Genomic DNA, 27880 nt, shown 5'->3' with positions numbered 1-27880 from the left:
AAGTGGGCCACTTTAAGTGAGCCTGGACTCGACTGAATTTGATGCCGGACATCTCTATTTGTGTGTTGGCAGTATTAGATCACTGGCACAAGGTCTTTTAACCCTTGCAAAACACCCGTTACTTATTCAAAATCAGAAAAAAGCACCTGTCTGCCCACTTTGATGCCAGCTTTTATGCCCAGAATCACTTTGGCCTAGCCTGGACTCGACTGAATTTGATGTGGGAGGTTTCTATCTGGGTGTTAAAAGTGTTAGATTAGTGGCCCAGAGAAATTTAACCCTTTCAAAACACCAGTTTTTTATTCAAGTCAGTAAAAAGTAGCCATCGGATGCCAGCTATTGTGCCCAGAACCACTTTGGTCAGGTCTAGAATCTACTGAATTCAATACGCAGGACATCAATCTCTTCGGGCCTGCAGTGTGAACTCAGTGGCCCAAAGTCATTTAACCCTTTAAATCACACACTTGGTTGCCCACTTTGATGCTCATCTTTGTACCAATTTTTCCCGTTCTCGTTCTGCTTTCAACTTTCTTCTCCTTATGGCACCAGGTCGTTGTAATTGATCAATAGAATAAGTTCTCTATCGTAAAAAAATAAAAAAAAATACTTTCCCCTTGAAAAAGAAAACTAATGAATAAGAAACCAACTTCAGCCCTGAATAAGACACTGGACTAATAAAAAACTCAGGTCGCCAAATGTGCCTTGTGTTACATCGCTCAAACAACACAATTACAAACTCAGCTCTGCTACGTGTGTGCCGATCAGACATACAGAAATGCAGCAGTCCTAATGATTAAAAGACATAGGACACAACTGATTATCATTAGCAGGGAACGGTGATTGACTGGGGACATAAATGACATATAAAATAGAATTGGCGCTGACTTACCCGGCACAGAACTCACCTGGCACCTCTGCCCTGGGCACCGACTTACCCGGCTCAGAACCGACCGGGCACCTCTGCTCTGCTATGAGGGGGCGTGTCTTGCCTTCAGTCATATGACTGCCATTGGGGAGGGTTTCATGGAGGCAGGAAACGATGAAGTAAATGACTGATGGGGTCCCAGGATCTCCCCGTGTCTCTGTGGCTGCTCTGCGCGGTGTTGGTCGCTGATGGCAAGAATGTCCTGCTGATAATTGGTGAGCGACCGAATCGTCCGTCTGTTATTACATCGAATAGTGACTGAGCGTTCTGCGAAATGTACTTTCTACGGTAGCGAAGTTCGACATGAGTTGAGTAAATTTTCATGATAGTCACTAGGTGGCGCTATAGAACGAATACCTTATGTTGTTTTGGACTCGTTGGATCAGCAACCTGTTGTAGTTGTGAAACTACAATTCCCAGCATGCCGTGACAGCCTTTGGCTGAAATTATAAAAGCCTTCGGCTGTCAGGTCGTGCTGGGAGTTGTAGTTTCACAACAGCTGGAGTGCCGAAGGTTGCTGACGTTAACGCTCTTGAATTAACCCATTAAAGGCTATGTAAAGCTTTGAAGACTTTTTAACTCCTTTAAACCACGCAGCCTAGCTCAGAGCCCATTTTTCATATTTCACTTTATGTGGTAATAATTTTGGAATGCTTATACCTGTCCAAGCGATTCTGAGAATGTTTTCTCGTGACACATTGGGCTTTATGGTAGTGGTAAAATTAGGTTGATATATTCAGTGTTTATTTGTGAAAAATAGCAAAATTTACAGAAAATTTAGAAAAATATGCATTTTCCTGAATTTAAATGCATCTGCTTGTAAAACAGACGGTTATACCACACAAAATAGTAACTAATTAACATTTCCCATATGTCTGCTTTATGTTGGCGTCATTTTTTGAACATTCTTTTATTTTTCTTGTACGTTACAAGGCTTAGAACATAAACAGCAATTTCTCATAATTTCAAGAAAATTTAAAAAGCCTTTTTTTTAAGGTACCTGTTCAGTTCTGAAGTGGCTTTGTGGGGCCTATGTATTAGAAACCCTGATAAAACACCCCATTTTAAGAACTATTCCCCTCAAAGTATTCAAAACGGCATTCAGAAAGTTTATTTAACCCTTTAGACATTTCACAGGAATTAAAGCAAAGTGGAGGTAAAATTTGCAAATTTCATTTTTCTTGAAGAAATTCAATTTTATTCCATTTTTTTTTCTGTAACACAGAAGGTTTTACCAGAGAAACACTACAAAATATGTATTGTACAGATTCTGCAGTTTTTAGAAATGTCCTACATGTGGCTCTAGTGCGCTCGTGGAATAAAACACAAGCCCTAGAAGCAAAGAAGCACCTAGTGTATTTTTGGGCCTCCATTTTATTAGAATATATTTTAGGCAGCATGCCAGGTTTGAAGAGGAGTTGAGGTGCCAAAACAGTAGGAATCCCCCAAAAGTGACCCTGTTTTGGAAACTACACCCCTCAAGGAAGGAATTTATGGTTGTGACCATTTTGACCCCACAGTTTTTTCACAGCACGTATATGAATTGGGCTGTGAAATAAAACTTCATTTTTTCCAATAATATGTAGTTTTTGCTCAAAATTTACAAGGAAAAAAATACCCCATGTTGTTGCCCAACTTCTCCTGAGTGCACACAATACCCCATTTGTGGTGATAAACTGCCGTTTGGGCCCATGGGAGGCCTCAGAAGGGAAGGAGCGCTGTGTGTTCTTTGGAGTGCAGATTTTGCTGGATTGGTTTTCGGGTGCCATGTCGTATTTGCAGAGCCCCAGAGGTATCAAAGCAATGGAAACCCACCAGAAGTGACCCCATTTTGGAAACTACACCCCTCAAGGTATTCATTTATGGTTGTTGTGGCCATTTTGATGCCACAGTTTTTTCACAGCACGTATTTGAATTGAACCTAACTACGGTGACGGATTCCTGACACTAAATTCCGTAGCGCTATACCTAAATGTCTAAACTAACTTTTTTTTATTTTTAAATTTGTATATAATTTTTTTGTTATATATATTTTATAAAGAAAAAAATAATCCCCAGGGACCAAGAAATTGGTCCTGAAGACTCAGAAGTGGTCAGTGATAGATCACGGACCAAAAACGTGGTTAGAGTGGGTAGTGGATGAAGTGGGTAGTGGGAAGCAAAAAAAAAGTGAGTGTTTTTTTTGTAACTTTTTTGCTCTTTCTTTCTGCACACAACCGCTCTGAACGCCTCTCTAACTCCAACAGAGATGTTCAGGGCGGGTGCGGCAGGATGTGATGTCAGGGAGAGGAAGTTGATCGCCGCTATTGAACAGTTAGTCACTGACTAACCAATAGCGGCGATCGTGAAGGCAGGACCATCTCGATTGGTCCCGGCACATTGAGCTGTGATAGCCTGCTGTCCGAAACAGCAGCTATCACAGCTCGTGATTTCGAGCGGCGCTCCGTTTAATGCATGAGATACTATTATGTCATGGAGCACGAACGATGCACTTACCATGACGTAATAGTGGAGCGTTAAGGGGTTAATGACCAAGCTATTTTGTATTTTTTTTTCCATTATCAAGACCTATAAAAAATATATATTTGTGTCGACATAGCTGTATAAGCACTTGTTTTTTGCGGGACAAGTTGTATTTTTTAATAGCACCATTTTGGGCTACATATAATTTTATTGATTAACATTTTTGGGGGGGTAATGGAAAGAAACCCATAAATTTCGCCACTCTTTTGCCTCTTAGATTTATGCCGTTTACTGTGTGGTATAAATAACACAATAACTTTATTCAGCGGGTCGTTACGAATGCGGCGATACCAAATTTATGTAGACTTTGTATGTTTTGCTACTTTTATCCAGTAAAAACATTTTTTTCCAAAATTATTTGTTTTTGTGTCTCCATGTTTTAAGAGCCATAATTGTTTTATTGTTCCGCCGATGCAGCTGTATGAGGGCTTGTTTTTTGCGGGAAGACTTGTAGTTTTTATTGGTACCATTTTGGAGCACATGTGAATTTTTGATCACTTTTTATCACATTTCTTTGCAGGCAGGATGAACAGAAAACAGCAATTTTTCCATTGGTTTTTATTTTATTTTTTATGGCATTCACCTTGCGGGTTAAATTACGTAATTGCTTTATAGGTGGTGTTACGGTTGCGGCGATACTAAACATGTTTTCATTTTTTTTATATTTTTTTTTCCATATTAAAGTATTTTATAAGGGAAAAAGTGGGTTTTTAATTATTATTTTTTTAAATTTGGGATTTTTATTTATTTATTATTAACTTTTATTAAACTTTTTGATAACTTTATTTTTAGTCCTACTGGGGGACGTCACTATGCAATATTCTGATCGCTTTTATAATACACTCCAATACTTCTGTATTGCAGCGTATTATTGCCTGTCAGTGTAAAACATGTCTCAGGCATGGCCTAGCAGGCATCCACTACAGGCAGACCTGGGGGCCTTTGTTAGGATCGCAATCGCAGGGTGCCGATGGGGTGAGAGAGGGAGCACACTCCCTCCAAAACCACTTGGATGCGGCGCTCGCTATTGAGCGCCGCATCTACGTGGTTAAACGGGTGAGATTGATGTTGAAATCGATCCCACCCGTTATTGCAGGTGTCCGGCTGTCTTTATACCGCCCGACACCCGCTTTATCCGACACAGGACTCCCGTGCCGGGCTTATGTCAAAGGGTGCTTTAAATTTATACTTTTGCATAATGAAAACGTATTTTTTTTTTTTCCCCCCTTAATAACTAAGGTATTTTAAACCTCAATGACCGAGCAATTTTGTAGTTTGTATTGGTACCATTTTGGAGTAGATGCGACGGTTTGATCACTTTTTATCAAATTCTTTTGAAGGCAGGATAAACAGAAAACAGCAATTCTGGCATTGTTTTCTATTATATTTTTTTACGCCGTTCACCGTGCGGGTTAAATAATTTAATCATTGTATAGTTGGATTCGTTACGTACGCGGCGATACCAAATATGAGTAACTTTTTTTCATAAAGTATTTTGTAAGGGGAAAAAAATTTTTTTTTTTAATGTTGTTTTTTTTTTTTTTTACTTGGGACATTTATTTCTTTATTTCAAACTTTATTTAACTTTTTTTTTTTTTACTTTATTTTTAGTCCCACTGGGGGACTTTACTGTGCACACTTCTGATCGCTATTATAATACACTGCAATACTTCGGTATTGCAGTGTATTATTGCCGGTCAGTGTAAAACTGACAGGCACCTGTTAGGTCATGCCTTTGGCATGGTCTAACAGGCAATTACTAAAGGCAGACCAGGGGGCCTTTGTTAGGTCCTCAGGCTGCCATAGAACCCATCGGCATCCCGCGATGCACGCGGGGATGCCAGTGGGATGAGAGAGGGAGCCCCCTCCCTCTAAAATCACTCAGATTCGGCGCCCGCTATTCAGCACCGCATCTGAGGGGTTAAATATGATCAGAGACAACTGCTAGTGAACTCCGATCGTTGCCCTGAAGCCCTAGGCTGTTACTAACAGCCCGGGCTTCAGCAGCACCCCACACGATGCGAGGAAAGTTCTTCTTAAGTGCCGACGTGCAAACGCGTCGCTTCAGAAGAACTACCCTGAACGGCCGACGTAAAAACACTATACGCCGTTCGTTAAGGGGTTAAATAACTTGTTTTTGCATCGTCCCATTCCAAGAGCTATAACTTTCCTTTTTTTTTCTTTCGACGTATAGAAATATGTGGGCTTGTTTATTGTGGGACAAGTTATCGTTTTTGTTGGTAGTATTTCGGGGTACATGAGACTTGTTGATTAACTTTTCCGTCTGCCTTTGTCTTCTGCTGTTTTTATTTTTCACGCACTGTTTTATATGGACTTGTACGAAATAAAATCACTTTTTGTAGAAAAAAAAGTTTTCGTTTTCACTGTGTACCTCCAATTAGAAGACAATTTCCATAAATCAATAGTAGAAGCGAAGATGAAGAACTTTGTAATATATCTTATTACAGAGAAATGTAACTTTTTCCACTTATCACATTTCTATTCCACCCTGCCCCATTCACTGATCACTCACTCATAGATTCGGTAGAGCGGATTCTCAGCTTCACTGAGAGATCAGGTTACAGCTGCTCATAGAAGTCCCATGGAGAGGGGAGGGGGAGAAGAAAGCAGAAGCAGGAGACTAGCTGCTAACAGAATCCTATATACAGCATTCAGAGAAGTTCCTGCTCCCCTATCTCTATCTCTCACACATACTCCGAAGCAGCATGGAAGACATTATACAGTAGTAAACAGCAATGTAGCTGTGAATCCAGGTGAGACCGTAATATACTTACTAGAGCCCGCAGCATCTCTGCATGTCTCTCTGAAACTGCTCCTTCCTCTTCCTGCTCCCTTTGCCCTCTCCATTGACTTTTATAGGCAGCAGTAACGTGATCTTTCAGTGAAGCTGAGAATCCATCTCCTCTCTGATCTACGGATTCTATGAGTGAATTATATGAGCGAACATTTTATGCTCTGTGCTCATTTTTTCAGTTTTTCTATTCCATCATAGAAACCGAAAAACTAGAAAAAACGAAAGTGCCTGATCCGTCGCATGACGGACACCAGCGGTGCCTGACAGAACCTATTGTTTACCTAAAAAAAAAATCCTGGCGTTTTTGAACGGATCTGTGACAGAGGCTCATAACAAAGCCTCCAACGCAGATGTGAACATAGGCTGAGGTGGCGGAGGAAGTGAAGTGGCATAGTAAGATATATATTCTAAAGTTTCTTATCTTCACTTGTACTATTGATTCATGGAAATTTGTTCTATAATGGAAGGTACACTTTAAGCTCTGCCCCTTCCTCTCAGGAACACCCCAGAAACTAACATTTCAATGCAAATTAAGATAAACTTTCACTGTGCAGTCCAGTTAGGACAGTCTAGCGAAAATCGTTACTTTTGGCAAGTATGTAAAGTCCTTAGGGCAGGAACACATGGGGTAGCAGCTGCCCGTGGCGAATGGCCACTCGATTAAACTCAAAATAATGTGGCCATTTTCACTGCATCGGGGTGCGGTTACTTCCGTGTGTGGCTGCCACCCCGTGTGTTTTTGCCCTTACGGCGACTGGCCCAAGGCAGAGACTATGAGCATCAGGTGTTTGGATATGCCCTGCTGACCTCTCTTCATGCCTCTGATTGGCAGAATCCTGGGTTTAACATTTTTTTTCTCTTTTTCTATCTCAGGTGATGATGCCGGCTTTGAGAGTGATGTTTACAACAACACATTCATACAAACTCCGCACCTCCGAGAGTTGGCGAGGAGAAGTGTGATCTTCAAGAATGCATTCACTTCTGTCAGCAGCTGTTCCCCTAGTAGGGGTGCGATCCTGACCGGTCTGCCTCAGGTGATGTACTAAACCCGTTCCTGCCACGGCCATTATTCTGTTTTTTGGTGTTTTTTTTTTGGTTTTTTTTTCTCCCCACTTTTCAACAGCCATAACTTTTTGGGTATTTTTCTGCCCATAAAGCCATACGAGGGCTGGATTTTTGCGGGACGAGTTGTCGTTTTTTTTATGGCAGCGTTTATTGTACCATATAATGTACTAGGAAACTGGAAAAAATAAGTAGAATGGGAAAAAAACAGTGATTCCTCCATTGTTTTTGGGGTTTTTACAGTGTTCACCTTGCGATAAAAGTGACATGTTAACTTTATTCTGCGGGTCTAAAAGATTACGGCCATACCAAATTTATATAGGTTTTTGGTTTTTTATGTTTTACTACTTTTAAGAGTAAAAAAATTAATTGTTAAATATAAAAATTAATTTTGTGTTGCCAAATTCTGAGAGCCATAACTTTTTTTTTTTTTCAGTTTATTGAACGGTATGGGAGCTTATTTTTTGTGGGATGAGCTTTAGTTTTTAATAGTAACATTTTGTGGTACATTCGAGTTTTTGTTCTATTTTTATTGAGGGAGATGAGGTGACTAAATAACAGCGATTGTGGCAGTTTAAATGTTTTCTTTTTTTTTTTTTTACCGTGCGAGTTAAATACTGTAAAATTGTAATTGTTCAAACTTCTACGGACGCGGCAATACTAATTATGTTTATTGTTTTTTTTTTCTTTACAATGCTTTAGGGGGAGAATGGGAAAAGTTTTATTTTTGTAACTTTTTTAATATTTTTTTGTACATAAAAAACATTTATTATACTCCCCCTTTTTTTTTATTTTTTACTTTTTTTATTAGTCCACCTACGGGACTTTACCAGCGATCATTGGATCGCTTGCACTAATGTATTGCAGTATATCATGATTCTGACAACCTCCTACGAAGCCAAGGGCTTAATAGGAGTACAAATATGGCAGACCTGGGAGCCTTTATTAGTCTGATAGGTTGCCATGACCTCTGTCGGTGCCCCATGATAGCGTTTTGGGGGAGAATGCGGTGTGCTGTCAGAGGGTGGACTGCCTGCTTCTTTCTAAAGGCTTAGATGCCGAGGTTGCTTTTGACCGCGGCATCTAAGAGGTTAAACGGGCGGGATCCTGCTCGTATCAGTGAAGTGTCCGCTGTATTATACAGCAATGCCCGCTTTGTATGGAGCGGGCTCAACCCATAAGCTCGCTCCATATCCCCACCCGGCTATGATGTAGATATACGTCAGGAGTGGTTTAAATACTTTAGATAGTGTAATGTATAGCATTGAACACAACGTCTCCATGGTGATATGAAAATTAGCCCCAGCAACTGCTTTGCACTTCAGTCTCACTGATCAGCACTGATTGGAGAGTATCAGTCTGTGTTGAGACACTCACAGCTTAAAATACCCAGTTGTCAAGTTTTCAGGAGGAATGACAGAGGACAGCAGAACATAAAGTTCTAACAAAAGATGCTCCTGAATTGTTATTTCATGGGGAATAAATTATTTACTAAAACAGAAGATTTGACAGGTCCTCTTTAAGTGATGTCACGTGCTGTCTTGAGTTTCTATATGGAGAGAGTTACATGGCCTCTGCCTAGGAACGCTTTTTGTGTGATTAGAATGATCACAAGGTATGTTGAATTATTAGAAAAAAAATTCTTGGAGTTTAATATAAAAATAGCATGCCTTTTAATTAAGCATTTCACATTCTCAAAATTCTACTGCCATTAAAATTAACAGATTACGCAAGTGAGTGATTGCACAATTTACACTCGTGATGGAGATATATCCTGTTTTTCAAGTAACATGATTGCACAAATGGGACAGCAATGTGCCTCAAAGTCCTGACTCCTGTGCCATGTTGCTCTCCCAGACACTGAGCCTTTTATCCTCATTATGTGCCCCTCTGTTCTACAGTTGATGACCAATGTCATGGATCATGGGACTCCGTGTTATCTTCTGCACCCTGCAACATCACTTGTTAAGAAATCGCAACATATTATAGCCATCCTGGGCTCGAGAACAACTTTAGATGTGTGATGTTGCGCTATTTCTGAAGTCACATAGCGGTTGCACCAGTTGAAATGCATTGAACCACACAATTTCGTGCTTCCATGCAACTATAACGGTGCATCACACAGAAACTGCATTTGACTGCGAACACCTGCACTCTAATAGAGGACAGTGAACTCGGTGACATCTGAAGCGGAATCCCCGGTCACAGCTGTCCCTGACACAGCTGTGGCCAGTGATTCCGCTCCAGGAGAAGTCTCTGACGTCACTATATGGAAAGTGACGTCAGGGACTTCTTCTGGAGCGGTACCCTACAGTGGCACTATCTACTAGGGTGGTGCTATGTACAAGGGGGCTGTGTGGCACTACCTACATGGGGGGCTGTGTGGCACTACCTACACGGGGGGCTGTGTGGCACTACCTACACGGGGGGCTGTGGGACATTACCTACAGGAGGGCTGTGGCATTATCTACAGGGGGCAGTTTGTGACCGGATCTACAGGGGGCTGTGTGGCATTATCTACATTATCTGTGTGGCATTATCTACATTATCTGTGTGGCATTATCTGCTCCTGCTGCTTCCCCGGCCACTTCCTGACAATTTGATTGGGAGTCACGAAAACAGCGTAGCTCGCTGAGCTATGCTGTTTCCGTAACTCCCGTAGTAGTGAAATGCAGTTACGGAAACAGCGTCGCATGCTTGCTACGCTGTTTCCATAACTACTATTCAGTTTCAAGTGACTTACGGAAACAAAGTAGCTCAGCGAGGCTAACCTGGCTAACCCTTTTCCCCCCACCCCACCTTCAAGGCCAGGAAATGTTTATTTTAGAGGGGGGGGGGGGAGACTGCTACGAAACATATATGTGTTTGTTTTCCGTCTGTGATCATTACTGAGATATACATCTCTGCTGACGAAAGACTAGGAAATGTATGCCAAATAAGACCTAAAAATTACTTTTTTTTTTATATTCCCATTGTAATTAATGAGCTATATTCTAAAATGTATTTTTATAATTTTTTGTATGTAACTTTGTTTGCATTATATCTGCAGCACCAGAATGGTATTTATGGGCTCCATCAAGATGTGCATCATTTCAACTCTTTTGATGAAGTCAGGAGTTTACCCTTGCTTCTCAACCAGGCTGGCATAAGGACAGGTATAAAGATCCTGTAAAGTACAAGACCTTCTTAATGAAAATACTAAAGGCCTCTAATACCCTTTTGTATTTGTTACAGGAATTATTGGAAAAAAACATGTGGGACCAGAGACTGTTTATCCGTTTGACTTTGCATACACAGAAGAGAATAGTTCAGTACTACAAGTTGGGCGCAACATAACTCGAATTAAATTGTTGGTCAGAAAGTTTTTGCAGAGCAAAGACCAGAGGTAAATAATGAAGTGATATAACCGGTAATGTTTTCTATGTGAACTTCACCCACAAGTACAAACCACACTGCCACAAAAAAAGCAGCCGCTCCATAAATGGCACTGAAGAAGGGCTCCTGGATAAGTAGTGTATTCCCGCGGGGAGGCAGGGACACCTAGCGTCATACAAAACTATTATTTATACTAGGAGCCCGGCTCCTGAACCGTGTTCGGTCCAGGAAATGCGGCCGACGTGCGGTCTGTAAATCACGGACCGAACACAGTCGTGTGCATGAGGCCTTAAATATAAAACCACAAATCAACGATCAATATTTGCTTTGATCTGTTGCCTGGTCTGGATTTATATTTATGGGATGCAGCTCTGTCATTTGACATTTACAACTTTCCAACAACTTCAAAAAGTCCAATACATAAGGTCAACTTTTCAACCGATATCTGCGTCCGCTCGGCATCTGTCATGCTCATTCATGTCACAAAACGGCACGATCGTCCACAGAACATAGTTTACCATGGCATTTTCAGATGTCGAAAATTATGACCAGTAGTCCTATATGTCTGATCTTTTGACTACAGATAATGTTTATGTATAACCTGCTTTAGAATTTAAAAACAAACAAACTTTGCCTCAAAAGCAATGTGCGACACCTCAAGGCACGAAGCACTCCAATCATGAAGGGGTTAATACGTTTTGTCCATGACGGTGCATGATATGAAATGTTTTGATCGTGAGCATTTTGGCAACGCACAAAAAAAATGCAGTTTTTTTATTTTTGTTTTTTGTTTATTTGCGATTTAGGAACAAACACAAAGATTGCTCTTAAAGAGACTCTGTCACCACATTATAAGTGCCCTGTCTCCTATATAAGGAGATGGGCGCTGTAATGTCGGTGACAGTAATGCTTTTTATTTAAAAAAACGATCTTTTTTCACAACGTTAGGAGCGATTTTGGTTTATGCTAATGAGCTTTCTTAATGCCCAATTGGGCGTACTTTTACGTTCGACCAAGTGGGCGTTGTACAGAGGAGTGCATGACGCTGACCAATCGGCATCATGCACTCCTCTCCATTCATTTACACTGCACTAGCGATATAGTTATATCACTATGTGCAGCTACATACACAAGCCCTAACATTACTAGTGTCCTGATAATGAATACACATGAAATCCAGCCTGGACGTCATGTGTATTCAGAATCCTGACACTTCTGACTCTTTTCTGTGAGATTCCGGCAAGTGAAACCAAATCTCGTTTACCTCCGAGATCTCGCGAGATTTCGTATCCGTTGCTGGAATCTCACAGAAAAGATTCAGAAGTGTCAGGATTCTGAGTACACATGATGTCCAGGCTGGTAGTGATGTATATTCATTATCAGGACACTAGTAATGTTAGGGCTTGTGTATGAGGCTGCACATAGTGATATATCTATATCGCTAGTGCAGTGTAAATGAATGGAGAGGAGTGCATGATGCCGATTGGTCAGCGTCATGCACTCCTCTGTACAACGCCCACTTGGTCGAAAGTAAAAGTACACCCACTTGGGCATTAAGAAAGCTCATTAGCATAAACCAAAATCGCTCCTAACGTTGTGAAAATAGATCGTTTTTTAAAATAAAAAGCACTGCTGTCACCTACATTACAGCGCCCATCTCCTTATATAGGAGACAGGGCACTTATAATGTGGTGACAGAGCCTCTTTAAACAAGCAACCCAGTTTTCATTTATTAGGAATTCTAATTTACAGTGTATGGGAGCAGTGCCGATTTTTGTTTTTAAAAAAAATATATTTTGCTTTTTACTTTCTTCCTCACAGACCTTTCTTTCTGTATGTTGCCTTTCATGACCCCCACCGCTGTGGACACTCCCAGCCTCAGTACGGCCCTTTCTGTGAAAAGTTTGGAAATGGAGAACCTGGTATGGGAAGAATTACAGACTGGACACCACAGTATTATACACCAGAACAAGTCCAGGTCAGCTTTTAGTTTCCTTCCCCCTTAACAGCTTCTAAAATATGTCTACATTGAAAATATGGAGCACCACATGCAAACTGGATGGACAGTAAGGTGTACCTATGTCTTAAAGGAGTTGTAAGGCCATGTTCAGATGTGGCAGAATTTTTCCGCTGAAAATGTTGCTACAGATTCTTTGCGAATTTGCAGCAACATTTTCATATCTGACAGGTAATTGAGACGTTGCGGATCTCACAGCGGACTTGCTTCGGATTTCAGCCTTTGCAATGCAAAGGCTGAAATCCGCAGTGAAATTCCGCTTCTTCTCTGCAACATAATGAGCATGCTGCGGAGGGAAAATTCTGCACCACAGCCTATATTCCGCACAGTTATTTCCTGCAACGTCTAAACTAAGTTTCCTAAAAATGTATAGAAACAAATATAAAAAAACGGCTGCTGCAGAATTCCACTGCGGACTGTCTGCAGCAGAATTCCACAGCAATTCCACTGTGTCTGAATGTGCCCTAAGAGATTAGATTTAGATTTTTTTTCCCAGAAATAGCGCCATTTTTGTCCATGGGAGTGAATAGGCATTCACTTCCAGCACCTGGCACAGCCTATGGGCAAGAGTGGTACTGTTCCTGGTATAAAAGATGACCTTTTTCTAATCTAAAGAGAATGTATAGTGGTTTTATAAAGAGCAGCTCATGGTATTGTGCGTCAGCGGCGCCATTCAAAAGCATGCGCCATATGTTAGTTATTGAGTCTCCCAGACTGTTGGCGAAGAAGCGTCATATGGTTACAGCACAGTCCTGGCATTCTCGACCAAGTAGTGCCTTTCAAGAGTCCAGATAAAGCGCTCCGTAATAATCATTGGGTTCATGCTTTTTACATCATGCAAGTAACATTATTTTTAGAAATACTGTTATTAAGTACAAACAACGGCTTACTCTGAAAATTCACTTGGTATGATAGGTAAAGGCCCAAATCTCTGTAAATCTCTCTCCCCCCAATGCTGCATTGTGAATCCGCAGTCAGATTTTGGTGAATGACGGCACCAGGGTCAACCTGCCCACTCTTTAAAGGATATACTACCACTTCCAGCTATGTCCCGTGCAGTTATGACATCATCTGTCGTCATCAAGTTTAGGCTGGGTTCACACGACCATTTTACGTCCGTAATTGACGGACGTATTTCGGCCGCTAATCCCGGACCGAACACAGTGCAGGGAGCCGGCTCCTAGTATCATAGTTATGTACGACGCTAGGAGTCCCTGCCTCGCTGCCGGACAACTGTCCCGTACTGAAAACATGATTACAGTACGGGACAGTAGTTCCACGGAGAGGCAGGGACTCCTAGCGTCGTACATAACTATGATACTAGGAGCCGGCTCCCTGCAGTGTGTTCGGTCCGGGACTTGCGGCCGAAATACGTTCCGTCCACTACGGACGTAATGAGCTCGTGTGAATCCAGCCTTACTATAATCATGGCAGTGGAAAAAGTTTCATAGAAATGAAGTGTTCAGGCTGAATATAATGTTAATTTTAGAAAATATTTAAGGCTACTGTGTGTGATAACACCACTAGAGGCATACTATCAGTAAAAATGTAACTAATTTAACTTTATTTTAGGTTCCATATTTTATTCCAGATACCCCCAGTGCAAGGGCTGATGTGGCTGCACAGTATACGACAATTAGCCGTATGGACCAAGGTTAGTTACATTCACAGTTTTCTGATCTTTATTTGAGTTTGACTGATGTGGGTGTCCCGTACTTAAAAACAATGCAGGTAAAGAAACTGGTGTTCATCTCATGGCACCCAGTCAGAAATGTTTTTTTCACCCTTTTGGCTACGTTCACACAGGGCGGATACGCTGCGTAGCCCTGGCGGCCGCAGGGAATTCCGTCCGAAGAACCGCACCAAATTGCATTTAAAAAAAAAAAAACACATACTCGTCCTCTGACGTCCTGGAGACAGGGCTCCTGGGATGACTTTTCATCCCATGTGACTGCTACAGGTCTTCTGCCGCAAAAAAAAACCGCAACTCAGAAAAAAAAGAAATCTTGCACTTACCCAGAATTCGGTGCTTCTTTTTCCAGACCGGCCTCCAGGGATGACGTTTCATCCCATTTGACTGCTATTTGTTGCAGGTTTTACCTCATTATTGAATTCAATCGGGAAAACCCGCAACACATTAGCAGCGATTACGCAAATACAATGGACATGCTGTGGATTAAAAAACGCACCGCAGGTCAATTTCTGAGCGTTTTTCCCGCTCCTCATTTACGCAGCGTATGGATGAGATTTGTTAAAAGCTCAACCTCTCTGCTGCTACTGTATTATGCTGCGGCTTTTCCGCAACTAAATCCGTTGCGGAAAAACCTATTTACGCTATGTGTGAACTGACCCTTAAAAAGGTGTTTGGTTGATATGTAAATAACTGTTTTTGCTCTACTTTTTCATTCAATTTAGGATTTTCTTTCCCGCAGTTAAGGGATTTAATTTCACCATTGCTGACAGGTAAATTGTCTTTACCCTCAGTCATGTGTCATTCGCATGGGTCTTGAGACTCAACATCAAAGGCCATATTTTTAATTCAGGTTAAAGTTTTCTGTTTATTTTGTTTTTTGACTTTATAAATTGAAACTTTTTATTATAAGTTTGTTAACTAAATGGAAATGGTTATATGACCTAAAAAGAAGAAATGGCTGTATACAGGAATATTAGTAAAATTTATATGGAAAAAAAAATTGATTTTCTTAAGACAATGCATGAAAATAAAGTTCATTTAAAGTGCAGCTAAACGTTTGACGAACTTCTGACATATCATAGTGACATGTCAAAAGTTTGGATTGGTGAGGGTCCGAGCACTGAGACCCCCACCAATCCCTAGAACGAGGTAGCTGAAGTGTTCGTGTCTTCGCTCAGCCGCTTCGTGTCTGTTCGGCTTTTTCGGGAAATAAATGTATCGGTGTACGGACTCAATAGAAAGTCTATGAGCCCGCACTCCGATACATCGCCTTTCCGGAAAAAGCCGAACAGACACGAAGCGGCTGAGCGAAGACACGAACACTTCAGCTACCTCGTTCTAGGGATTGCTGGGAGTCTCAGTGCTCGGACCCCACCAATACAAACTTCTGACATGTCACTATGACATGTCAGAAGTTTGTCAAACATTTAGCTACACTTTAAAAACATGGAAGACCAACACTTCACCTAAAATACAGATGAGAACAAATTGAAATGTACAGGGTTCTTAACCCCAATGTATAATGATGCAGCTAATAGAACACTGTATTTTCTTTCTAAAGGTCCTCTTACACCGGCCAGTTTTGTCTGGTGCGACGAGCGCCGATCAACGGGACAGCTAGTTTATATGCGCTCGTTTTGCTCTTGTCACAAGGAGCCATGTAGGAGGACGAGCAGTCGTTACTCTGGTCGCTCGTCCCCATACATTATTATCATGTTGGCAGCGCGTCTCTCTGTTTACACAGGGGGATGTGCTGCCAACAACGACAAAATTTTCGTTTTCTAAAACGATATGACCAGCAGATGATCGAGCGTTTGCTGATCGCTGCCCTGTTTACACAGGGCAATTATCGGCAACGAGCCTTCTATGAACGATCGTTGGCCCGTATAAAAGGGCCTTCACTCTTTCTTGTCCTGCTAACTCTAGCGAGCGTGAGATTCTGGTCACATCTGTGTTGAGGGACAACTAAACAGTGCTATAGTAATGACTAATATAGGTTTGTATTAAATAATTAAGAGCCCATATAAAACGACGTACTGTGCTACCGTACCAATCATTTTATTGTCTTCGTATATATCCTTTGCATAAAGAGTGCCTGCCGATATTGCTCTAGTTTTGAGACTTGAGCGATGTTAATATGTAGGACATGCAGAGACAAACTGAAATACATACAACCCATAGTTTGGGGCAGTAATTACAGAATTAGGACTTTCAAGAATACCCACCCGGAGTTATATATAAAATAACCTTTAATGCATATAAAAGGATGGATCATCCAACAAGTAGGAACTGAAAAATCCAGCGAGCCACAGCTCCATATGTAAATACCTGGTACCATTTGATCCCCTTCCAAGCCTCTCCACACCTATCGCACCCTTACAGCAGCGCCTGTGCTACTTTTGACTCGGGGAGATTACCTCTGCTCTGATTTGTATTCCCCACGGTCTCCACTATTAACTAATCCCCCCCCCCCCACTCTACTTTTTTTTTTCTACTGTTCTCTTTTTTTTTTTCCTCTGTGGCTGAGGCCTTTTGACAAATATCTATGCTGTCAGTTCTTTGAAGATGTCCACCCGATCAGTCAATTCAGCCTGGTCGGCCTTGCCGCCCTTCTAGATCTACTACCTCAAATGTAAATTAATGGCTGTTGCAAGATTGGCCTTTTGCACAACACCTTCAGGAACCCCTCTGGCCCCTATGTCTCATTTTGTATGTTACATTTTTATTATTAGCCCTCGGGTTGTTCATATTGAAAATCTAGTAAAACTCGAAAAAAAAAAATCAATAAGTTTGGGGGACCATAAAACTGCATTCATATTTATGTGAATTTATGAACAGTCCTTATGAGTCCTATATATTTCATACCATAAATGGGAGTGAATGCCTCCAGAGGAAAGAATCCATATTTATCAATAAATAAAAGGTCCTCACAAGGACTGTTACATGTGAATGCCGTCTAAATCTGTAATACGGTAACGGCTTTCTGCAACCTACTGCATATGTATTTGCTATAGCAGTGTAAGTGATCTCTGGCCCTCCTATTTATATGCAAGGCCACCAGAGACATGGCATTGTATAAATCTATCCGTGCATTTACACTTATACCGTCTAGATCTCACTCCCTAAAGTTATGATAATACTGTATTAGTAATAATTTCAGTAACCATATTGCATATGTTTACTTGCTTGTAATCCACAGGTATTGGCCTTATTCTCAGTGAATTGCGCAGTGCAGGACACGAAAATGAAACTCTTGTAGTATTTTCCTCTGATAATGGCATTCCTTTCCCCAATGGACGTACAAACCTCTACTGGTCAGGTAGAGCTGAGCCCCTACTCATTTCATCTCCTCTTCATCCAAGATGCTGGGGACAAGTCAGTCAATCCTTTGCAAGTCTACTTGGTGAGACATTACTAGATAGAGATTTTAAGATGATATAACATTAATTTCAAGCGGTTTTCCGGTATAGTGTGTAGTTTATCATGTTTTCAACATACAATGGTGTTTCCTGGGCCATTGTAACTTAAAGGACAAGTGTCGCGAAAAAAAAAAAGGCGATATAAATTTGCTTTTAGTGTGTTATTAAAATAATTTTTTTTTGTGTTTTACTTTTTTCTCTTTTCTTACTTTTACTTCACTATGGGGGCTGCTATTTTTTTTTCTTCCATCTCTGTATGTGTCGATTAACGACACATACAGAGATGGAATACGGCACATACATCCCTATAGAGAATGCGAACGTGAGCCGTTCCATTCACTATAGTGTACGCCGTCTGTGTGGGCGTGGTGGACTCTGACTGTGTGCCTTGCCGTATCCACCATGGGTATGATATATCCTGCTTGATATGTTGCGTTAACTCTGCAGACAGTTGTTCTTTTCCTTCAGCTTTTACTGCTCATATATTTGCTTAAACCTATATCAAAACGTTTTGCATGGCTTATTAATAGTAGCACATATACTCATTATGTTTATGCTGCACTTTGCTGCACTTATATAGGGTCATTATATTACCTGTATGCCCTCTTTAGGGCTGTATTTGCACTTGCACTTTTTTGAAGGTCTGCTATAGGTACAAACTTGTGCTCTGTATCCACTCAGTAGTTACAGTCTTTCTTATAGGTTATATATTTAGTCCTGATGCTTTTGGGTATACACCCTTGAATCGGCCCATATAGATTATAATACTTCTACTTCTTGTACTTTATATGTTTGGGCCATATTGATTCATGCTGCCTTTGCGGTTAGGTAGTGTCCCAATAGGTTTATTGTTTTAAAAGTTCTGAGATTCTTTTCTAAATATGCAAATGAGCCTATACATGACAATTGGGCATCAATACCAGCGATTTCTCCTGAGGTGGAGCCACCTCACAGCCTCTGACGCCGTCCTATCACCATGAAGCTGCTTCACACAGTGTGAGAGACTGAGGCTGAAGGGAAGGGGGATCACTTCAGTCAGCTATATCTCGGGATGTGGACCACCTAGAACAGTTCTGGTGGCATAAGGAAGAGGAGATTCTTTCATATGACACAATGATTGCAGTTCTAGCTGTGAAACAACCAGAGATCTCACCGGTGGAAAACACAGTCGGGAATAGAACCTGTATACTGTATGATCACGCTTTGTTGCTGGGCAGGGAAGGGGGAGAAGCTGTATGCTGATTGGACAGTGTCATACAGAAAACATTACACCGCCTAGAGTGAAAAGAAAGAGTCACCTCCTATTCGGCTACACTGTCGATAGCAGCAGCAAAGCGCCTATTAGATTAGTTAGGAGATAAAGAATTGATAAACTGGTGACCGATCCTCTTTAAATCAACATACAATATTTGCAACTTACAATGGTGTTTTTTTTATATATATATATATATGTATATATATGTGTGTGTGTGTGTGTATATATATATATATATATATATATATATATATATATAAATAGCGACACTCTGCAAACACAAACACTGTATATAATTAAATATGCATTACTGCTGAATCTTACAATAGTGAGGTTCTTCGCGCACATTTTGATCAAATTGTCTGAGCCCATTCTGCAGGCTTAGACCCAGAACATGGCGTATGTGCAGCATGGAGACCCACCATATAAGCTAGGTCGTCTTGTTGTGGCAGGTGGGCTCACACATTTTGATCAAATTGTGCGCGAAGTGCTTCACTTTTGTAAGTAGATTCAGCAGTAATGCATATTTATTTATATTTAGTGGTTTATGTGGCATTGGTGTTCGCAGAGTCCTGTCTCAATTTTCTTGTGTATATTGTTTTGCAGTCATGGGCGTACTTGCACCTATACACGTTTTTTTATTTTGCCGGAACGTGCTGATCAAACTTTCCTGTACATATACAGAGCCATAGAAGGAGGCACGGCACCAGGATTTCAAAGTAGATGAAAGCAAGGTTGTTTAACTACACCCCAAGTGAGCGACGTTTCGATTAAACACAGAACCTTTCTCAAGCTTGAGAAAGGTTCTGTGTTGATTCGAAACGTCGCTCACTTGGGGTGTAATTAAACAACCTTGCTTTCATCTACTTTGAAGTCCTGGTGCCGTGCCTCCTTCTATGGTTCTGTCTACATTCAAACTGGGGAACTGATTCATCCTCTAGGTAACGTGCACACGGCCTGATATTCTGTCTGTTTGGAGTGCTGTCTTAAAAAAAAAATTTCTGGACTTTTTTTCTCTTTTTTTTGTATAGATTTGTTGTTGTTTTTTTCATTTTGCTGGAATGTGCTGATAAAACTCTCTCTCTCTCTATCTATCTATCTATATATATATATATATGTGTGTGTGTATATCATTACTTCTAAACTATATTATAGTATATACATACAACATTCTTTCTTTAGCTTTCTAGTGTTTCATTAATTCATAGGAGAACTTATGGACTTGGTTGACCTTCTTGGGATACCTTGGCCATACACATTTGTAACATTGTACTGCAGTAGCATTTCTTAATGAATTACTGTCAAAATGATCATAAACCTCTTTTCTTTTGCTCAGATATCACTCCAACTGTCCTAGACTGGTTCTCCATTTCATATCCTGACTACAAGATATTTGGTAAAAGTGTAAAACTTACTGGAAAGTCACTCCTTCCAGCTCTGGAAGCTGAACAGCCATGGAGCACGGTGTTTGGCAGCCAGTCTCACCATGAAATCACTATGTACTATCCAATGAGATCGGTCCAGCACATGCAGTATTTACTCATACACAATCTGAATTTCAAGATGCCCTTTCCCATCGATCAAGATTTTTATGTATCTCCTACATTTCAAGACTTAATGAATAGGACCATTTCTGGCCAGCCCACAAACTGGTTTAAGAATCTACATAGCTATTATTATAGAGATCGTTGGGAGCTATATGACCGGTCAAAAGATCTCAGTGAGGTAAGGAACATTGCTGGGGATCCAGACTACCATGATGTTTTGATATTTATGCAGGAAATGCTGCGGAAATGGCAGTGGGAGACGTCCGATCCTTGGGTTTGTGCACCGGATGGAGTTCTGGAAGAGAAATTAGATCCACAGTGTAGACCTCTTCATAATGAACTGTAATAAACCAATTTTAATTTTGCAGAACGGGAAAATGATAGAGACGCTGCCTGAACAAAAATCACTTTCAGCTGGCTGAATTGACCGTGTATGTTTTAACAATATCTCGATATACCTACTCAGAGTTTAACTAGCAGTTGTAATCGCTCTTAAACCAGGCAAATAATCTACACGTCTAGTTACATTTTAGAATTGTAAATGCAAATAAATAGTCATTTTGTATTGTAATACAAAAAAAAATATTTTGGCCCCTTTCTCATGTTGCTCAATTGTTTGTTATATAAAGACTATTTTTTATTATTGAAAAAGTTTTACATTTTGACTGCACCCGTTCAGAACCTGCACTTTTAAGGGTATGTTCACACGGCCTATTTTCAGACGTAATTCGGGAGTTTTACGCCTCGAATTACGCCTGAAAAGACGGCTCCATTATGCCTGCAAACATCTGCCCATTGCTAGCAATGGGTTTTACGATGTTCTGTTCAGACGAGGTGTAATTTTACGCGTCGCTGTCAAAAGACGCCCACGTCAAAGAAGTGCATGTCACTTCTTTGGACGTTTTTGGAGCCGGTTTTCATTGACTCCATTGAAAACCAGCTCCAATTACGTCCGTAATGGACGCCGCGAAAAACGCGAGTACTTGCAAAAACGTCTGACATTCAGGAGCTGTTTTCGCCTGAAAACAGCTCTGTAATTTCAGACGTAATTAGTTAAGACGTGTGAACATACCCTAATAGTACAACCTACATAGGAGTACTCTGAGCACCTGCCCCATACTCTGCAGCACACAGAGAGCGTTCTCTGCAGAACCAAGAGTCTGTGTGTGTTTTCGCGGGAGGGAACACAGCGCAAGCCGCCCTGACACTGTCCGTAGCGGATTGGACAGTGTCCAAGCTAAGACATCACACCCCCTTGCCATTTAGTTAGATAGAAACGCCCCATTGACCATTCAGGGGCTTATTTACATATCGGGTGCCAAATGATGACAATGATGTCAGGGGCTTCCCCAGAGCAGGAATCCCAGTGATGTCAGGAGCACAGCTGGAGTCCCAGGAAGAGCCTACTAGCGCTCTGCCTGGGACTCCAGCTCTGGGCAAGCCCCTGACATCACTGGGGCAGCCTCTACAGAGGGCACTGGGGCAGCCTCTACAGCGGGCACTGGGGCAGCCTCTACAGCGGGCACTGGGGCAGCCTCTACAGCGGGCACTGGGGCAGCCTCTACAGCGGGCACTTTGGCAGCCTCTACAGCGGGCACTTTGGCAGCCTCTACAGAGGGCACTGTGGCAGCCTCTACAGAGGGCACTGTGGCGTTATCTACAAGTGGGTGTGTGACAGTATCTGAAGAGGACACTGGCATTATCTATTGGTGTGTTGCATTATCTACAGAGGGCACTGTGGCCTTATCTACAGCGGGCACTGTGGCCTTATCTAGGGGTGTGTTGCATTATCCACAGAGGGCACTGCGGCAGCATCCACAGAGGGCACTGCGGCAGCATCCACAGAGGGCACTGCGGCAGCATCCACAGAGGGCACTGCGGCAGCATCCACAGAGGGCACTGCGGCACTATCTAAAAAGGGGCTGCCCAATCTTGACATGTGTGCTAACTGAGCCGCCGGACTGCATTTAGCGACACTTAAACTGGAAAGCTGGATTGTTGAAATAAGCACGGGGAGAAATATCTCAAATTTTAAACCTAGCGCTATTATTATAGTAATGTAGTATTATTTCTAGACATTAACTCAGGTTGTCCACGCTCCAAAGGCCTAAGGCACGGGCAGGGACGGCTCTGCCTGATTTCTTTGTATATTATTTAGCAGGCCAACTGAAAACCTTAAGTCCCTGGATGCCTGAAAAGGACCTTCCCAACTCAGAGCACCATTTGGCTCATGTACTTGGGAGTCAATGTCTGCTCGGCTCCCTTGAAGTAAATTCTCTCCCCGCCCATATTAAACCCCTGCCCTTACATAAGCTGGCCCGTGTGGTTTGGAGACAAGCAAAAAAGCAATTGGGTTACAATGATATTGTGTCTGAAATGCCTCTATGGAACAATGCTTCTTACTTTCCTTTAATGCCCCCGCGGTTATCTCCAGCTATTGGAACTATAGGGGACCTATATGAGGATAATGTTCTACTTTCATTTACTCAGTTGCAGACTAAGTATGACATACCTATGAAAATGGGTACGTGGTATCTACAGACCCGACATATTCTACAAACCCAATTCCATCACTTGAGAAATAACTTAACAATCTCTTCCTTTCCACTGATAGGGATTCTTAACTCCCAAGGTCCACGAGGCCTGATATCCGCTCTATATACCCATTTGTTATCTGTCACGGTGAATTCCACTCCACTTGCTATGGAGAGTAGGTGGAAACGATGGATTCCTACCATCCAGACAGATGAGTGGGATGATATTTTGGAGTCTCATCTTCATGTTTCCCCATCCGCAAACAATAAAATGATCCAGTTATATATAATACACCAGACATACCTGACCCCGGTTAGGATATACAAAATGGGACGTTTGCCTTCTTCAGAATGTCTGAGATGCCGTGTTCCGGAGGCAGATTTTTGGCATATGATATGGTCATGCACTGTCATTAGGGACTTCTGGAACGATATACTATCCCTGTTATCATCCTTATTACATGTAGGCATTCCTTTATGTCCTAAGATATGTTTGTTTGGTATACTGGATGGGGAGACATGGAATCACCACACTAGTATTTTCTTGAGAGAAACTCTATTTCTAGCACGGAAAACCATAGCACAACATTGGATGAATGATCGACCTCCATCCATTGGTTATTGGAAGGGATTGGTAAATTCTGTAATACCTTTTGAGAAAGTTGTATTTCTAAATCGTGGTTGTAGTACAAAATTTTCTAAGGTCTGGGATATTTGGAATAACTCCCCTCTGACAGTCAACCCCGCCGCTGGTTCACCAGATAATGTGAGATAGGAATATAGGTGACCCACAAATTTTTATGTATCTCCATGGACTGGCTGTACCAGATCAATCAGTTGCTCATGGGTAACATGGGTCCTAGGTTGTTTTGTTTTCCTGTATATCTGTTTTTGGTTTTTGTCTTTTTGTTGAACTGTCATACATACGTCCTAGCAAACCAGTCTAAGCGCCATTATTAATGGGAAATCATCTGTTTGTAATGCTTTATATGTACTCATTACTTGACTTGCTATTTGTACATCTCCTTGATCTAATATGCCATATATTGTAATTAGTAATGTGTGACTGTTTTTATACTTGTTACTGTAACAGTTCTTAATAAAAAGAGTTTAAAAAAAATAAAAAAAAATGTAGTATTATTATTATTCTAGTAATATAGTGTTATAGTAGTTCAAATAACTAATTGATTAACAATAATTTTGTATTGTATCAAATTTGAAAGTAATGCGGCCCGTCAACTTCCCATTTTTCTATATGCGGCCCACTTACCCGGCCGAGTTTGAGACCCCTGCTCTAATGGGTGGTGAACCTGAAAAGGCATGTGGTTTCCACAAGTGGAGCGTGTAGAGTTGACGCAAGTCATGAAAATGGGATGGGAGCACCAGGACCTCCTGTCACAGGTGGTTAGGAGTAGGATGTCAAGCAGAACCTAAAAAGCGCCTCGTTTTAATTTTTATTTATGCTATGGGGCTCCATATTTGCTGTAATGAAGACCTGTCGGCGTATGTAACTTACTATATAAGGCTGGGCTCTCACGTTGCGGTTTAAATGGGTTTTGTGCCACGCATCATACAAAGTTGTGCTGTTTGCAGCAATTTTTGCATTTACACTTAAAGGGAACCTGTCACCAGCATTTCACCTATTAAACCAGCAATACCTGGTGGTAGTGGGTGAAAAATAATTTCTATGTAACCTATATTTGTCTTCTTAGTCGGCTCTGTAGCTTTATTATTCAGTTATTTAGTGTTCCCACACCGTATGCTAATGAGCATAAGAGTCAATTCTTCATTTGAAAAGAGTCAAATCTTCATTCCTCAAGTCTTTCTGAGTTTACCCGGCCTCCTTACTATTGATTGACAGCTCCTCGCCTTCCCTAGCACCCAAAATCCTGCGCTTGTGCAATGATGTCCTATTCTGGTGTGTGCGCACAAAGGGACACCGGATTATTACGATAAAAGGTGTGAAATGTTTGCAGACCGTTATATACAGTCGGAGGAGGAGTTTAGGAGCGGGGATAACGGCAATTAACTTTTTATAGCAGCAGCCAGTGAGGGATAAGTAAAGTTTAATAGGTGAAATGCTGGTGACAGGTTCCCTTTAAGAACCCAGCAGCAGAGGTTCATCAGATGTGCCTGCTGAAGTGGTCACGTGACGAATCCTCAAATGAGTTTGGGTGTATAGAGACCAGCCAGGGTACCAAAGACTCGTTGCCAGGGGAGGTAAGTAGTCTTTTTATAAAAAAAAACAAAAAAACACCACACTCCTTTTAATATTAAATAAAAAATTTGATATACTCTGCAGGTCAATTTTCCACATCTAAATTTTCTGTTAAAATCTTTTTTGCTACCATATTCTGCTCGTAAATCCATACGGAAAATCTGCAGAAAATCCGCAACATGTGCACAAAGCCTAACGCTCTGGCCAGGGGGTCTTTGAGATGCCAGAATCCCCGGCACGAGCGTCAGCAACACTCTGGCCGGGGATTCCTCTACAAGGGCACTGTGGCACTACGTGGACACTGGCACTTTATATGTGGCCACTATTTACAGTGTGTACTGTGGCACTATCTATAACTATAGTCTAACACTGCAGCACGATCTACTCATGTTAACAAAATAGATTGACATAAAAAGTTTTTAAATAAACCTGACCCTGCTAAATTTTTGTAAAATCTGTTTCCACTCCGCAATCAAATTTGTTCAAATAAAATTTAACTGAAGTATTTTTTTTCCATAACATATAAGCAAGAAAAAGTGGTCTGCAGAAAGAAGCAAAGATTCCAAATATATATAATCAAAAGTAAAATTTAATTCCGCAGATACCCTCCAAGTAGGGTGCTCATCTTGGGTGCAATTGAAATGTTTTGTTTTTTTTAACATGATCTAAAGTACATTTTCTACTCCGCCGGAACAGATCATATGACTCATGCTCTTTAAACATGTAAATACTATACATCTAAAGACCGACATAAATAAGGCTCCATTCGCATTATCCTTAATTAAAACATTGGGACGATTCCTGGCGCATACCCTGAAATTAGTTAAAAAACGCAAAGTGAACCGAGCCTTAGTATAACAGGTTTTAAAAATCAAAAAGGATTACTGAATGCACATTGCATAACCAGTGTTTAAGGGGTTATCTCGCCATGATAGCTGCTTAAAAAAAAAATTAAGACGGCCCAGCAAGAAGCTGAACCATCTTCTGGAGTCCGCTAATATTGCCGGATATAGATGCAGCCGGCCATACGTTTCCCGTGCAGTGGCTGTTGCAGAGGAAATGTAGTATTATGTGGCAATCATTCAAATAAATGTAATACACGAATGGCCGAGTCAGCCCGTGTGGGAGGCACGGATACTTGGCTCTCCGGTTTGACTCCTAGAAAGGGTCCCAAGCATGAGAACCTTCCCCTCTATAATGTCCATATGTGCATGTAGATGGCGGTTGTCCTGTCCCAACCCCTTTAACTTTTTGTACATGAAAAGTTGACCACAAATCACAGAGATATAAAGGGGTAATTTGTAGTCTGTGAACCTAATCATAGGAAAATCCACAATGGATTTTTTTGATAATCTGCGGATGGAATTTTGATTTTTGTCGTGGACTAGCCACGGATCATAATTCAATGGAGTTAACCCGTGACTTTTCACCATAGAATCTACGGTAATAATTAAAATGTTGTGGATTTTAAAATCCGCAGCGGATTCATTATTTTGTGCAGTTATTTTTCTGATCTTGTGAATGGGGTATAAATACAATATTAAGGTTTAGAGTAAACTTAAAGCACTATTTTTGATGCAAGTTCCAGTGTAATATAGATAAAGTACTATTCCCATCTTAAGCCTCTATGGAAGATTTTCAGAATATGCCATAAATGTGGATCCTACCTCTGGCACCCTCACTTATTGGGAGAATCGGGGTTCCGTGATCCCCGTTCACTGATTCATGGATGCTGCACCCATCCATAGAGTTACGTGTTAGCTGGGTTTTCCAGAAACAGCCGAGCACGTTTTGCCATGCTGTTTCCGGAACTCCCATAGAAGTGAATGGGAGTTACAGAAACAGCCTGAGAATATGCCGTAAATTCTTAAGATGGAAATGCGTTTTTAAAATTTGACTTCTCAGCTTTTTAAAATTTAAAACAGCAGCATTTTCAATTTAAAAAAAGCAGCAATATTTCCTGACCAATCCTAGCACTATTGGTGTTACAATGTCTTATCAATAACAAATAAAAATGATCATATTTGAACATTACTTGTATAAATCACAATTTGAATAAATAAAGCAAGAACTCGCAAGAAGTCCTATATTCCGTCTAAAGATAGAATGCAAATTAAGTTCACTGTGCTTTCTTTTCCAAGATATTAAGGAGCTTTCCACCTCTGACGATTTCATGATGTATTTCCTGAAGTTGACAGGAGCATCAATACCATGTAATTGAAAACTGGACTCCTATTTGTAGACAAAGCTTTGATATTGACAAAACCTATTTAAAGAAAAAAATAAAATAAAAAAAATATTAGTTTTTTAATTATATCTGTGAATTTAGTTGTATTTACATATAGGATTTTTCTTAACCACTTCCAGCACTTGGACGTACTATTACGTCCTAGTTGCAATGTTCTTACAGGATGGAATAAGTACATCCAGTGTCCGAGCCATCAGCAGCGGGTACAGGTTATAAAATACAACATCCTGCTGCATCGGCCGGGATAGG

General features: G+C 41.0%; 3 protein-coding genes across 4 annotated transcripts in view; 1 reads left to right on the top strand and 2 right to left on the bottom strand.

Annotated features, from left to right (window-relative positions):
• Positions 1 to 1201, bottom strand: part of SLC26A11 (solute carrier family 26 member 11) — a 48684-nt gene extending 47483 nt beyond the window's left edge. Inside the window, exon 1 of one of the 2 annotated variants that reach the window (XM_075846300.1) lies at positions 890 to 1201. The gene's annotated coding sequence lies outside the window, so the exon portion shown is untranslated. The remainder of the gene's footprint in view (positions 1 to 889) is intronic. The other variant, XM_075846302.1, reaches the window with a different exon arrangement.
• SGSH (N-sulfoglucosamine sulfohydrolase) lies at positions 1018 to 20986 on the top strand. The gene is made up of 8 exons (XM_075846304.1): positions 1018 to 1140; positions 7137 to 7297; positions 10375 to 10480; positions 10560 to 10710; positions 12522 to 12678; positions 14290 to 14371; positions 17610 to 17813; positions 20421 to 20986. Exons 1-8 carry the CDS (start codon positions 1056 to 1058, stop codon positions 20975 to 20977), a joined length of 1503 nt encoding a protein of 500 aa, XP_075702419.1. The 5' UTR covers positions 1018 to 1055; the 3' UTR covers positions 20978 to 20986.
• A 4968-nt stretch (positions 20987 to 25954) lies between these two features.
• GAA (alpha glucosidase) overlaps positions 25955 to 27880 on the bottom strand; it is a 41841-nt gene continuing 39915 nt past the window's right edge. The window contains exon 20 of the mRNA XM_075845041.1: positions 25955 to 27649. Coding sequence (XP_075701156.1) covers positions 27587 to 27649 — 63 coding nt within the window. The 3' untranslated portion in view covers positions 25955 to 27586. The remainder of the gene's footprint in view (positions 27650 to 27880) is intronic.

The sequence above is a fragment of the Rhinoderma darwinii genome, chromosome 13 (genome assembly GCF_050947455.1).
Source record: "Rhinoderma darwinii isolate aRhiDar2 chromosome 13, aRhiDar2.hap1, whole genome shotgun sequence".
NCBI lineage: Eukaryota > Metazoa > Chordata > Amphibia > Anura > Rhinodermatidae > Rhinoderma > Rhinoderma darwinii.
Note: the sequence above shows the minus strand (reverse complement) of the source record. Positions and strands in the feature narration are given on the sequence as shown.